General features: G+C 57.1%; 1 protein-coding gene across 2 annotated transcripts in view; it reads left to right on the plus strand.

Annotated features, from left to right (window-relative positions):
• PDE9A (phosphodiesterase 9A) overlaps positions 1-15,000 on the plus strand; it is a 101,980-nt gene that overhangs the window by 76,459 nt on the left and 10,521 nt on the right. For both annotated transcript variants that reach the window (XM_059922302.1, XM_059922303.1), the window contains exons 7-12: positions 2,014-2,098; positions 8,243-8,324; positions 9,867-9,941; positions 12,541-12,627; positions 13,816-13,920; positions 14,112-14,194. In XM_059922302.1, coding sequence (XP_059778285.1) covers positions 2,014-2,098; positions 8,243-8,324; positions 9,867-9,941; positions 12,541-12,627; positions 13,816-13,920; positions 14,112-14,194 — 517 coding nt within the window. The remainder of the gene's footprint in view (positions 1-2,013; positions 2,099-8,242; positions 8,325-9,866; positions 9,942-12,540; positions 12,628-13,815; positions 13,921-14,111; positions 14,195-15,000) is intronic.

Raw genomic sequence — 15,000 nt, forward strand, 5'->3', positions numbered from 1 at the left:
AGTGCAGTCTCAGTAGTTACGGCGCACAGGCTTAGTTGCTCCGCGGCATGTGGGATCTTCCCAGACCAGGGCTCGAACCCGTGTCACCTGCATTGGCAGGCGGATTCTTAACCACTGCACCACCAGGGAAGTCCCATGGATAAATTTTTAAATACCCTTCTTTGAGATACTCTGTATTTCCTCCATTTTCTACAACGATTATAGGTTCTTTTGTATTCAGAAAAGTGATGCTGGAAGCGTAAAGAATGGTAACCGTGGACCCTGACAGGCAGGGCACCGCTACCCTGTTTGGACTCTATACTGTGTGCTCCATCTCTTCCCCAGATGGATCCACTTTTTGGGTCCAAGTCTATGCCACATGCCGGGTCTCTTCTCCAGATCTATTCAACTTTCCGAAATTTTCTGCCCTTCACGTGTTAACACCCCCTTCCTGGGCCCCTTCCTGCCACTGATGATGAATCTACCATCTGTCCCGGCAGCAGACCCGCAGACACAGCTCCGCGGTGGTCCTCTCCTCCTCGGGGTAAGCGTCCTGCAATGGGACAGAGGCCGAGAAATGCCTGGGAGACCGCGCACCCCTGGTCCAAATGCAAACCGTAAAGGGTGTGTGCTGATGTGCTTTTTCTTGGAAGAGGACCCATGGTTTCATCCACCTCCTAACGGGGTCCGCGATGCAAGAAAGTGCTGAGCGCACCCCACCCCAAAGGAGGGTGTGGGCTCTTGGTGGAAGCACGAAGTACCGATGTCGAGTTCCCTGGCTCCCCCACCTCGCTGGTCCCACGTCCTGGTACAGGAGGGCGGAGATGGTTTTTGAGCGTCTCCCTTGGCGTCCCGCACGGCACAGAAGCAGCAGGTCAGCGGGACCAGATCCGAGTATCAGATCCTCCAGATTCCTGCCACTGGACGGAAAGAAGTGATGGTTTCACACAGTCTTGCCCCCGCTTGGCCCCGACAGTGAAATGTTTAGAAAACCTGCCCAGGGAGGTTGTGGTTCCTGGCGGGCCGCCCGGGGGCTCGGCGCTGGGCGGGTTCCCCCAGCCGCGAGCTCCAGAGCTGTTGACAATTCCTGCGGGTGGGAGATGGATGGAAGCCCGCGGAAGTCGCTGAGTTGCTTTGTTTTTCTTTTAGAAATCACCTGCATTTTATTTTTAGCCATTTTCCGAGCCACTTGATGAAAAGGGGAATGAGTGGCATCGTGGGTAGTATCTTTTTGCATAAAAATCGAGGTGTGATTACCAAGTAACAAAGCTAATCTTTTTTCTTTCTTATGAACTGACTCTAATCTGAAAGCCGTTCCAAAACTGGCAGCGTTTCTGAGCTAAATATGCACCTGCCAGAGTGAACGACTTGAAGTTGAATGCTAGCTGGCAGGCGTGAGCGCCAGTTCATCCTTTGATGAAAAAAAAAAGTGTTCTGACTTAGGGGACCCCGTACTGCAGGACCCTGGGAATGCGACCAAGCCCAGGTTCTGCTCGTCCTTCACCTGGCCTGATCATTTCTCATCCGTTTCAAGTCAACACGTCTCCTGGTTAACGGCTCTACCCAGGACCTTAAAATGCAAAGCTTTCACCTTAATGAAATTTTCCTCCTTGCTGGGAAGGTGGTGGTTTTGCTCCCCAAGCCCTTCGTTGCATTTTCCTACCCTGGGAACACGTACCCCCGTTTTCTTTTGGGGATAAAAGATCCTCTGTCCCGTGTCCTCGGCTGGCGCTTAGGGGTACGGAGAAAAAGCAAGAAGTAGGTGCGGGAAGAGTGGAGATTCGGGAAGTGGGGAGGGGGAGGGGCTTCTGTCCTCGAGGGCCCATGTGGGTGAACGTGAGGAACAGGCTGTGGTTGAGCTGAGTGAGGGGGGAGGCCTGAGAATCAGCGGCGCGGGCAGGAGTGGGAACCAGCGTCTGAGCCAGCTTCCCCCCGACCCCCGGGGACATGGGAGCCATGGGCGAGCCTCTAGTTACCAGCTTCCCATCCTCCACGTGTATCCATGGTAACCCCCTTGTTTCTCTTGGTCTCCAGTGGAAGGACTGAAAGTGGTGGAGGTTGAGAAATGCAAGAGTGACATTAAAAAGATGAGGGAGGAGCTGGCAGCCAGAAGCAACAGGTAAGGTCTGCGCTGGGCAAGCCGCGGCGGGCAGCCAGGGGAGAGCTCTGCGTGGCCATGTGGAGCCGGGGGGGGGGGGCCCTGGGGGTTTTTTTCCCCAGAAGCAAAGCTGGAGAATCTGGGGTTCAGCTCTGGCTGGGGGGGGCACCGTCTGGGATTTGCTTTCCAATTACACAGCTTTCTTATCCTAAAAGAGAGTTTATGGCAGAGGGAGGCTGGGAGGATGACTTCACAGAAAAGGAGAGTGATCTTCTTGCAGATCAAAGTGTTAGGATTCACGGCCCCAACTTGAGCAAAGTTGGCATCGATTTTTTGAAAAGGGGAACGATAAAAGGAGTAAGGCCTTTGGCTTCCAGGGGACGAGTGTCCTGGTGTCCCGGAGGCCCCAATCCCGTGCGGACGTCCCCATAGCACAGAGCGGTCCGTCAGGGGAGCGATGCCACGTTCTGGACACAGAAATCACTTGTCCCGTGGAATAAGGGTCCCTCCACAGATGCCCCTGGAGAGCCAGGGTGAGGTGGCCCAGGCTGCCAAAATCCATGAAAAAACATGCCCCAGGCATTTTTTGGAAAGCGGGGTTTGGGCTACAGCCAGACCCTTTGCCAAAACCGTGGTTAAAGCAGATGCTCAGGTCAAGGGCAGAGATGCACCACGTCAGCCCCGACGATGCTGGATGTTGCACACATGGAGCGCTTGCTGTGTGCGGGGCTGTACCAAGTGCTCTGCTGGCGGGACCAGCTTGCACCTGTCTGCTCGCCTGCATTGCTTCACGCCCGTGGTCACCCGTCCAGAGACCGCGTGGTGACGGTGTGGCCCGTCCCCCCCGGAACGCCACGCCACTAAGGAGGCTGAGGTGACAGCTGGGGCTCAGCGGGATTTAACGGGACTGATGAACCCACGAACGGCCCTGTGCAAGCGCACCAAATTGTCTTACGAGGCCACCCAACATCTTGAAGATCATTTCCTAACTTTGCAAAATTGAGGGCAACCTGCTTCCTGCAGAGAGTGGCTGCATGCAAGGGCCTTCGGTGCAGCAGGGGAAGGGGAAGCTGGTGGTCGCAGGGGAGGGGCGGGGCTGGCGGCCTCAGGGCGGGCTCGGGGACTAGCCTGACGGGCTCCGAGCCTGTTGGTGCGTGTCTTCCGGGGACCACGCCACGTTCGTGGCCCGCTCCCTCGTCAAGTATTTTGGACTTCGGGATGTCTCACCCCATTGGATTTGGGGGAAGTCGGGCAAAGGAGTTCGTGACGACAGGAAATTGTGAGTGAATAATCCGTCCTCGCCGCCCCTGAAGCGGAAGGCTCTATGGGGTCAGGAGACAGAGCCCTCGCGTGACCCAGGAAGAGCCCTGGAGCTGCCCGTGCAGCCGCACGGCTGGGCCCCGGCTCAGCAGCTGGAAGGAGGCCCCTGGTCACGGGGTCGTCCTCGGGCTCAGGATCTGGACGGCTCAGCTTGCCCTCTGGCTGCCACGTGCTGGACCTCCGTCCTGTGGCCAGTCCTAACGCCCAGGGGAGAAAAGCTAATTAGCCAGGCCCTGTCCCGGCCGCTCTGCGACCAGCGTCAGACGGGCGGCCCGTGGCCGAGTGCCGTGTCTGCTGTGGCGAGCGGGTGGTGCCCCTGGGCCCCGTCCCCCACGTTCCCTCTGTAGGGTCCCCTCACCCATAAACACGCTGCAGGCACACAGCCCACAGAGCCCTTGCAGGAGGCGGGGTTTTGGTTTTGGTTTTGTTTTGAGGTGTAGTTGATTTACAGTGTTCGGTTCGTTTCAGGGGCATGACACAGTGATTCAAAAGCGGAAGGTGTGTTACAACGAGGCCTCTCATCCCTTCTCAGATGATTCAATCCTGCCACCTGCCCAGAGCAGCCGGGCTGAGTCAGGAGCCCCCGCCTGCTGGTCCTGCCCCGCCGGCCGTGTGGCAGGCGCCCTCCGCCGCCGCTTCCGGGAGAGCCAGGCTGGGGCGGGGGCCGCGGGATGCCCCTGCTGTGCTTTCTGGCGCGCACTGTCCTGCGGCTCAGGTTGCAAGAGAAAAAACAAGGTATTAGTTTCCTGTGGCTGCTGTAACAAAGCACCACAAACTGCAGGGCTGAAAACAATAGGAATTTATTTTCCCACAGTTCTGAGGGCTAGAAGTCTGAAATGAAGGTGTCAGGAAGGCCACGCTCCCTCTGAAGGCTCTCGGGGAGAATCTGTTCCAGGCCTGTCTCCCAGCTTCTAGGGGTTGTCAGCAATTCTTGGGGCTCCTTGGCTTGTAGATCACCACTCCAGTCTCTGCCTCTGTCTCCACGTGGCCTTATTTTTGTATGTGTCTGTCTCTGTGTCCAAATGGCCCATTTTTAAAAAGACACCAGGCATATTGGATGAGGGGCCACCCTACTTGGTGTGACCAGTCTTAACTCATTACATCTGTTACAGCCCTATTTCCAAATGAGGTCACAGTCACAGGTACTGGGGGTTAGAACATCAACGTATGATTCTTGGGGGACACAATAGACCATGTGGAGAAGACCTGCCCGATTTCAGAGCACAAGGGAAGCAAGATGTCCCTTGCAGGCACCCGTCGGGGGCAAAGTGGGCAGAGCCGGGGCTCATCCAAGTAATGAAGCCTCTTCCACGCCTGCCCCCCGCCCCTCCGCAAGAGGTATCAATACATTTTTGGAACTCACAGTGCTGTGATCCAAAGAGGAGCCTTCCCTGTGCCCCAGCCGCTTCCAGAGCCATGTCTTCTCAGCAGGCAGTTTTCACAGCAGCCCACGTAGGTGAGAGACGGGTGATTGTGACTCTTCAGTCGAAAACAGAATGGGGTAAAGTCTCAAACAGTGCGGACACACTGCGAAAAAAGAAATGCAGACTCCTGGGCTCAGGGCTAATCCACAGCAACATCACCCCCCTGGGACCCTGGCCCGGGAGCCTAGCACCCCTTTGTGCCCCACACAAACAGCCCTGCCCTTTTCTTTATGGAGAAATTAACTCAGATGGAGGATGAGCCGCTTGCGCTGCCCCTCGTCTCTGTTGACGGCTGGGTTCCATCTTAATCACGCAAGGGGGCCGTGCAGTCATTCAGCGTCCTGGGACCAGGCTCGTTACCTGGGGGGGAAGTCGCACAGCTGAGCAGCTCTTTCTGAGGATGTCAACCCAGCCGGGTGGTGATCCTGCCTCTGGGGGGCGGAGAGGGGAACAAAGGCACCAGCCCGGCTGAGCTCAGGTCTGTACCCGCTCGGGTGGCCAGTGAGCCTGAAGTGATGGCCACCTTCACCCACCCACAAGCACACCCCAGCGTGGCCTCGGAGCCGGGGGTCTGCATGGACCAGAACCGCCCTTCCCTAGGGAATAGGGATGGCAGTTGGGTCAGATGAAGCGCAGGCCCACAGACACCCTTGGAACAGGCTGCACTCCCCTGAGACACAGGCCTTGGGTTTCTCTTGGCTTTTCCCCCAAGAGGAAAGAGGGAGGATTGGCCGCCCACATTCAGGGCAAGGCCCGGCCTCGCCGAGCACGTGTCCGCAGAGTGGAACTTGCTGGCTCACCCCAGTAGGGGGGCTGCAGGAACACGGGGCAGCATCTGAGGGCTCTGGGGTCTGTCATCTCCGCTTTCATCCCAAACAAATGGCCTTGACCACTGGACTGAGCCCCAGGAGGGGGGAGGCTGGGAGCACAGAAAATGAAAGCAAAAACCAGCCCCAAAGAGAAAGAAAAGAAAAGGCGCCATGCCAGCTGCTCTGTCAGCTGGAGGATGCTGGTTCCCGTGGCGACGGGGCGCAGAGGGGGCAGGCAGGGCTGCCTGGCCGAGGTGGGCAGGCCGTGGCAGGACCTCCCAACGCTGGGGTTTTCAAGGAAGCAGTGGATTCCAGCAGTCAAATCATCTTCGGTGGTGGAAGCTTACACAGCCCTCCTGGGAAAGGCGCGGGACTGACCTGCCCAGCACGTGTGTGGATGTTTGTACAAAAGAGGTTAAAAGCAGGAAAGAAATCATGACGATGGCTACCTACGCTCTTAAGTCACAGACCAAGTTCTCACTGCTCAGACGTGTGTGTGTAAATGGGAGTTCTCGCTTACAAGGGCGACCACGGAAAGCGTTTGGTTGGCGCGCTTTCTTGGTTCATTTTGTTACCCTTTTGCTAAATCTGTCTTAAAATCCCGCTCCATACACGAAGCTGTCTTCAGCAGCTCGGGTGATTTTCGCAAGCATCGGGTGGAGGGAAGGAATAGCAGCACGCCAAGAAAGTAATACTGAGGCTCTTTTTCCAAAAAGGAAGCGGGTGTATCATTCTGAGTTTGCAAGTGGCATAGCCACCTTGTCAAACCTCCAGACTATACTGATGAGGGGGCAAGTCAGTAATAATAACAGGGACCACGACGCTCCCAGTCGAAACCCAGCCCTGAGCTTCCCAGATGTTCTTCTATGCACAGACAGCCAGTTTTGAAAAACAGCTACGAAATACTGTTGTAATTTTTTTTCATTTACACCATTGTAAACAATCAGTAGATGAAAATGCAGCCTCAGACATTTTTCCAGAAGGCCGCGGTCCAGCACTCATTTGCACCCACGCAATGAGTTCTTTTCTCCTCATTCTGTGGTCAATTGTTTTGCAGGACCTTTCAGGACATACTGTAGGCAACGTTTCTTTTTCCCTTCTCACCCAACATTCCCTCGCGTCACATAATACTCATAATTAAAGATGATGTAATAGTCCTCCCTGTTGAAGCACCACAATGGTTTAAATTATTTCCCATTGGGGGACGTTCCGGTGGCTTCTAGTTTGGTTTTGTGTTTTTGCAGCAACAGATAACACTGTGATGAATACCTTCAAGCTGTTTGCTTATGGCTAATTCTTTCCTTATGATAAATTCTCCAGAGGAGACTTGCAGCTTAAAGGATGTGAGTTTCTTTACAGCTCTGACAGTACGGTATAAATTGCTCTCCTGGAAGATGGAAGTTTATTTACAAACTGCATGAGCTTCTGTGCTGGCCCCATCCCCAGCCTAGGAATCTCACGCAAGGCAGGGGCAGGGCGGGGAGTGGGGTGTTAGACCCACGCCCCACCCCCGCTGTGCTCCCTATTTGAGGTGGGGGGACTTCAAGTTCCTTCCAGAGGAGTTAAGGTGCCCATGTGGGCTGGGGGCCCAGGCACTGCCAGCTCTCCTGGAGCAGCCCCGACCTGCAGTCACTGGCTGTGACCCCCTCGGGCCAGCACACTCGCCCCTGATGTCGGAAGGGGACTTCCCTCCAAAACCACCAGGCTCCTTTTGTTCTGTTCTTTTGTTTTGTTTTGCTTTTGTTGCTGCAACCCGAGGCATATGGGATCTTAGTTCCCCGACAAGGGAAAGAACCCGGGCCCCCTGCATTGGAAACGCAAGTCTTAACCACTGGACCGCCAGGGAAGTCCCTGTTCTGTTCTTCATGCCTTGATGTTAAGGAATGAAAAGCAGAGTCAGAGATCAAACTCGCCTCTCAACGTGTGTGTAAGGGGAACAGTTGGGGACATCCTGAAAGTCTATCATAGGAGGCAGGATTGATGACCTTATGAGGTCCACCACGCCCGAGGTCCCAAGGAGGACTTGCTTTTTGATGAGGTCGAGCTCTTTGAAGCAGCAGCAGTGCGTTTGTGGCATGGTAGTGGAAAAAGCAAGTTGCCAGAGAGCAAGCTTGGTACAATTCCATCCTTACTTAAAAGGACCAGGGGCTGTCCGTGTGTGTCCATACCTAGGAACATTCTGGAAAGGTACCCCAAACGTAACAGAAGGCATTGCCAGGTGTGAGATTTAGAGGAAAGAAGTGGGTGAAAGGGGACTTATTTTTTTTACTTTGCTTCTGTGTTTTTTGAATTTTTTAGAATAAACGTATTTTACTCTCATCATTTAAGAGAAATTTTCAGGAGCTCCTCTAAAATGAAGACGCCATGTTTGCTGAGAGCTCAGTATTATCTCAGGAGGTCCAGGCAGGGTCTTCGGGGTTTAGCAACGAGGCGTCACTGGCTTTATGATTTATTCTTCTGTAACAAATAAGACCAAAGGGGTTTGTGGGATGCGGATTGGGTTGGGTTTTGCGTTTCTCGGTTTTGCTCTGATGAGGTCCCCGCAATCCACCGCCCAAGTGACACCAAGACCAAGGCGGCAGTGCCAGAAACAATCTTTGCTTTCCCTTCAGGACCAGCTGCCCCTGTAAGTACAGTTTTTTGGATAACAGCAAGAAGTTGACATCTCGACGCGATGTCCCCGCTTATCCCAAGGTAAGGTGACATCCTGCCCCTGAAGAAACCACAGCCAATGTCCACAGCCTCCCACCCTCGGCCCCCCTGGCCTCCCAACCCGGCCCCTGCCGTCTGCACATCTGCAAAACCAGCTCCCGCCCAGGCCCTGGGCTGTGGAACGCTCCCGTTTTTCTTAGGCGGGATATATTTTCTCTTTGACGTTTGTTTAGCCACAGCGGTCCCAGACCAAGCTTACTGTGCCGAGAGATCAGAGCTCCTCCCCGGTGTCCAGCCAGCCCCCATCGCCGACTCAGTGAACAAACGGTTCTTACGTGCAAATGTTACTTGAAAGAACTTTCATTTTTAACTAAATTATTTAAAATCTGCTTCGCTGCATCTCCTGTCCCTGAACAACATGTAGTTGTTGTGAGAAGTTTTGCTTCTTGGTCACAAAGGATTTCTCAGTTACAAGAAAACCTCGGCCCTTGTTAGAGCAGCAGTGCCCTGGGAGCGGGGGTAGGGTTCTTCAGACAGCTGCAAAAGAGGGGTCCGGTGATGGTGGTCCCCCATCTCACAACGCCTGCAGCTGGTGACTGGGCAGGACCCTGGCTCCACTGTTCTTTGCATTCTCTCCCGCTAAGATTTGGGCTTCGCAGTGGCCGGAATCCTGCACACAGGGTGCCTGGCCGTGCCCAAGGCCACCCCCCACTGTTCCCACAGCAGCAAAGAACCTCCCAGAGCCTCCCTGCCAGGGGGTTCCCCAACTCGGATACGAAAGACAAGCTAAATACCGTCCAAGGTTTTCACATGGACACGAGTGCCCTGCCCCATAGGAATACGTGTCCCACACCTCAGGATCCTGCCCCAGGGAGCCACGAGGCCCAGCTTAGGTCCAGAGCAAAAGGTGCCAGTCCTCCACAGTGGTTCCTTTTAAAAAAAACAAACAGAAAGACCTAGGAGACAACTATATCTAATTCCAAAACACCGTGACTATCTTGGGTCTAAAATCTTCCGTTTCCTCTGACAACGTAACCTAAACTCCGGTGTTCCGTAGAACCAGCGCCTGCCCCCCAGCAAGCCGGGCTGTTATAGCCCACGGCTAAACCAGTGACAGCGTCCAAAAGCAAACCTCAAAAGAGCTTCTTAGCCAGTATTTGAATTTATGCCAAGTACAAATTTTTTCCCTTGATTTCACTTCATTGTATTTTTTAAAGTCAGGTTTCTCGGGATGTCATTAGCATGCAGTCAAGTTCAGCTTCTGCAGTGCGGAGCGCTATCAAGTGTGACAGGCTTACGTGGTCACGTACCCTCCGCCACGGTCACGGAGTGAACGTTCTGTCTCCCCCAAGCGCCCCCTCGTCCCCTGTGCGGTCGTTCCTGGCGCTCTGCCCCTGAGCACAGCTGGTGGGATGTCTGTCCCCGTAGTTTTGAGCCCTCCAGAATTCTCGTGGGTGTAGCCTTTGAGAAGGTAGCCAGGTGTCCTGAGAGGGGCGCAAGCAGAGAGGGGAGAAGGCACGGCCGGCCTTTGTCTCAACCCAGAGGCCCCCGTGGCCTCTCACAGTGCTTTCCTGTCCCCTCCAGTACCTGCTGTCCCCCGAGACCGTAGACGCCCTGCGGAAGCCCACCTTCGACGTCTGGCTCTGGGAGCCCAACGAGGTGAGTGCAGGAGCCGCCTGGGACCGGGACCGGCCTTCGGGGACCAGACGGGAGCGGCCCCTTCGCTCTTCTCTTCGGCTTCTCCTCTGTCTTCTTTGTCTTTCCACTTGATTCTCCAGGTTTGCAGCCAAACTGCCCCTTGGTGGGCTCGGGAAGGGGCGTCAGAGCCGAGGAGCAGGTGAGCAGCGGGGCCTCGAACCCGGGCTCTGGCTGCTCGGCGCACCCCCTCCGCCCAGCAGCCCCCCCGGGCTGCGTCCTGATCCCCGGGGGCCGCTGCCGAGCCTGCAGGGTGCAGGCCTGCCGGGCGTGGGGAGTATTTCAGGGAGGAGTTTCCACTGGAGGTGCTGCTGAGAGTAGGCGACCCGGGCAGCTGTGAGGACTCGGGGACCCAGAGTGACTTTTTACAGCAACACACTTCTTTAAAATTCCCCTTGTGCCGAGAAAACACAAACACGGAGATCGTTTTGTAGTTGTTTAGTCTATAGTATCAGTTATACCTTCCTCTCTCTGAACCCGGAGAAAACAGAAAGTCCCTCCACGTGCACATGAGGCCACCAGAACCGACAGACTCTTGCCAGCTTTTTGGTAACACGGAAGCCCAGAAACGCTGCCCGGAGGGGCTCACCCACTTGGACGAGATCAGCAGAGAGACTTCCCTGCGCTCCAGGAGAGGAACGGAGCACGCTGAGCCTTCACCATCCAGGTCGTCCCCGCCTGGGCCTGGACTCTCCTGTGTGAACCGCCTTCCCTGGCTGGTCTCCCAGGATGAGAAAAGCCCCAGCAAGAGGGGCCAGGAAAGTGCAGATCCCGCCTCCACCCTGCCTGGTCCACCCTGAGAAGAGCCGCGTGCTGGCCGGTGCCTGAGAAAAGGAACTAGGTGGTGACACGTGTGCTCCAAACCGTCCAACCAGTCAGCACGCAGGGCCGGAGCTGCAAGTTCAGGGGTGGGGGAGGCATTCTAAGTGTGCAGCTGTCACCTGCCAGATCGATGCGTGATCAGAAATGGACGTGGTGGAGGGGACCATGGCAGGAGAAGAGTCAGGTCTTCCAGGAGAAGCATTAGGACCTCTTGTCCCAAAGGCTCCCGCTGAACAGGGGACCCCGCTGGCCTGTCCACGGGCACATGGACGCACAGGAGCTCAGAACACGCATCCCTGCTTCCAGCAGGCGGGCGAGCACCGCTGCCAAGCACATCTCACGCTCCCCAAAGTCATTCTGACCTCAGCAGCCCACAGAGAGGAAGAGCAAAGCTGGGGCCCTGATGGCGGAACCCCCGCCATTCCTGCCTCCTTGGAGCACAGGCTGCTTGTGGCCAGAGAGGGAACGCCACCCTCACGTCGAGAGGCGGAAGGATCCACGCATCCGGGATGCGAAGGCGGTCCCCCCACACTCGGGATGTATGTGCAGCCTCCATCAAGACGGGGATGAAAGGAGGGACCAGCCCCCAGCCAGTGGGCTCGGCCTGTGTGGCCGTCTGCCGGCCCAGGCCCTCGCCAGCCCACCTCTGTGACCCCGGGCAGCCTGGGACGGGTCCCGGTGCTTCCGAAAAGCACCTAGCTGCCCACAGTGGCAAACCAGAGGTGCTCAAAGACGGGAGCCCTGGCCTCTGGGGATGCCATGAATTTTGGTGTGCGGACAGCAAAGATGAACAGCTGCAGGGACACCCCTGAAATCTTCAGCAGCCCGCCTGGCCCCCCAAACTGCATCTGGCCACCCAAGAAGCAGCTCACACCCCGAGAACATCAGGGCTCCCGGGTGGTGGTGGTTCACCTGTCTCCCTTCAAGGGGGGTGACGCATCCAGCGTCACCCAGGGGCCCAGCGTTCTCCGATCGCAAACCAGGCGGGGAAGTGACTTCCCACTGCTCCGCTCTCGCGGGCTGACCTCTGAGTGCTCCCCCCCACGCTGCATCTGCCGAGCGCAGGCTTGAAGGCTGCGGGGCCGCTCGGTCACCTCATGCGTCCTCCACACTCAGCATCACCCAGCTGCCCAGCCCAGGGCCCGCCGCAGTGTCAGCGCGCGAGCAGATGCACAGACGCGTCACTCCTGCTCCGAAGCTGCCACATAAGTGGCACCAGATGGTTTTGTCTGCCGATCACCTCCGCCTCTTGACTCTGATTTCACAGCAAATATTTCAGCTCCTTGGGGTTGCCCGCAGCTGCGAACAGGCTGGTGGGGCGGGGGGCGGGGCTGTCGGAGCCACAGCCCCTCCGGACGGCAAAACCCTGGCTGGGCGCTCGCGCTGCCGGCAAAGCTGGGGGGATCCGGGCAGCAGCCGGCCAGCAGCCTGGACTCCAGCCTTCCCGCTCTCACCCGGGACCCTGCAGCCCCAGCGCTCTACCGGGGGCTCCTTCAAGGCCCCCGTTTCCAAACTCCGGCACCCGGTCTGCACCTGTGCTGTGACCTCGAGGAAGAGCCGTGTGTGGTGGCCATCAAGGACTTTCCATCTGGGACATCATCCCAGTTCTGGGACGGGGTGGGGTGGTTTCCGGTTTCCCCAGTGGATTCTCTGTGAGGCTGGAGAAGCCACCCGGGCTGCCCTGAGCGCACCTCCTGGCCGCCCTTGCTGTTGACCGTCCTCCCTCCTCCTGTGCCCGCAGATGCTGAGCTGCTTAGAGCACATGTACCACGACCTTGGCCTGGTCAGAGATTTTGGCATCAACCCCATCACCCTCAAGAGGTGGCTGGTGAGTGTCAGGCCCCCCGTCCCCCCGACACAGTTTCACGGGAATGGACTGTGGGTGCCTTACTGATGGGCCCGGGCTTCCTTCAGACGGAAGCCACGCTTCCATGAGAGTCCTGCGGGGACGGCCAGCCAGTCTCTGCCCGTCCCCCTCCCCCAAAACACTCTCTGCTCTTAGGCCCCGGCTCTGGTGAGCGAGAAAATAGTAAGAACCGGGGAGGGTCAAGTGAAGCAGGGCGTTCTAAGTAGCACGTGTATGTGAGTGAGTGTGTTGTGCAGGTGTGTACATGTGTGGGGGGTGTGCAGGTGAGTGTACATTTGTATTTGTGTGTGTGTGCATGTGATTGTGTGTGAGTGCCGGTGCCTGCATGCTTCTGGGGCGTGTGCATGTATGTGTGCATGTGAACATGTGCAAGTGTATGCATGTGACTGCATTTGTGTGATTGCCAGGGTGTGTGTGTGAGAGAGTGTGTATTTAGCAGCAGATCTTTCTTTTTTTTTTAATTAATTTATTTTTTTTTATTTATTTTATTTTTGGCTGCGTTGGGTCTTCATTGCTGCACGCAGGCTTTCTCTAGTTGCAGCGAGTGGGGGCTACTCTTCATTGCGGTGCACGGGCTTCTCATTGTGGTGGCTTCTCTTGTTGCAGAGCACAGGCTCTAGGCACGTGGGCTCAGTAGTTGTGGCTCGCAGGCTCTAGAGCGCAGGCTCAGTAGTTGTGGCGCACGGGCTTAGTTGCTCCATGGCATGTGGGATCTTCCTGGACCAGGGCTTGAACCCGTGTCCCCTGCATTGGCAGGCGGATTCTTAACCACTGTGCCACCAGGGAAGCCCCAGATCTTTCTTTTTAATAAAATACTGCTCACAACCAGATGTTAAAAGCCTGTGGAAGGTTTGATGGTGGCTGGGGACCCAGCGCCCCGCATGTAGCCCCCCAGCTCTCCCCCCAAGCTTCATGGCCCATCATGGCTCCCCTGGGGACATCTTCCCCGGGGTGGGATCGTGGGGACCATGGCGTGGCCCCCGGACATCCTCAGGCCCCTGGGCCCCCTGGTGCTCACCCTCAGGAAACGAGAGGGCAGTTGGATGAGGACCAGGCGGGCAGCAGGCAGTTGGCGCCGGGAAGAAGGTGCCAGGAGCTGGGGGGAGGGGTGGGCAGCTGGCCACAGTGCGGACCCTCTCGTCTCCGCAGCTCTGCGTGCACGACAACTACCGTAACAACCCTTTCCACAACTTCCGTCACTGCTTCTGCGTCACCCAGATGATGTACAGCATGATCTGGCTCTGCGGGCTGCAGGTGGGTCTGGGGGAGCCCCCTGCCCAGCTTTGTCAGTGAGCAAATGGGTGCCCACCCCCTCCCCGCCCCAGGGAAAGGCAGGTCCTCCCCCACCAGGCCAGCGGCCGGAGGGGCTTCATCCACCTGTATCACCCGCTTCCCACCCCACTGCAGCCCCCTCCTCACCCCGTCCCACTCTCTCTCTGATCCAGGAGAAATTTTCCCAAATGGATATCTTGATCTTAATGACAGCGGCCATCTGCCACGATTTGGATCATCCAGGCTACAACAACACGTACGTACGCGGTCTTTTTCTCTGTCTCTTTTTCCCTTGTAAAGGGCCTTCTGGGTATCAGAGGTGAACTTTTCAGCTCAACCCTCTGCCAGTTCCAAGCTGGAGCTGTCGGCCAAGGCCTCCTAAGCCCCCAGCTCCACCCCACCTGTTAGGACATGGCTCGCCGCTTGGGACTTTGTCCGGGGCCTGGGCCTCCCGGGGCAGGACCCTTGGAGGTTACCAAACCCGGAGGGGCTGCCGTAGCCCTGTGCGTCTGCACCGGCAGAGCCGCGACGGCAGCAGGACCTCCCTCCCCCGAAGCAGGCAGGGACGCCGCGCACGTGGATGGGGAAGGGCAGCCTCCCACCCGGTCTCTGGATCTCATCCCCCGCGGGCAGCCTCCCCAGCCCGTTTCCAGCAGGAACAAGGCAGAGGCAGGGGCTGTGACAGCAAGAGCGGGGGTGTGGGCGAGCGGGCGGTGGGAGGGTCCAGGGCAGGCCGTGGAGCCAGGAGGACGGGCCGGGCTTTGCTGGAACGTTGGTCCGCTCCCGCCTCCGGGGCGAAGGCTCCAGACTGCCACCCCACGCACCTGCCAGGGTCCAGGCCGGGTGGCGCTGGTTTGTGTTCCTAGTGACACACTGGTGGCTCTATCGGATTCGTGTATTTGCGTATCGAATATTACTGGGTGGGCGATGACGCCAGGTCTGCCCGAGAAGCGTGCCGTCGTTTGTCAGGACCAGAGCGGATTCCGAGGTGTGGACGTTTGTGCCCCTCAGAGGAGGCGTCCCCGTGGGCACCCATCCCCTCAATTCACACTCGGATGACGT

Source organism: Balaenoptera ricei, chromosome 4 (genome assembly GCF_028023285.1).
Source record: "Balaenoptera ricei isolate mBalRic1 chromosome 4, mBalRic1.hap2, whole genome shotgun sequence".
NCBI lineage: Eukaryota > Metazoa > Chordata > Mammalia > Artiodactyla > Balaenopteridae > Balaenoptera > Balaenoptera ricei.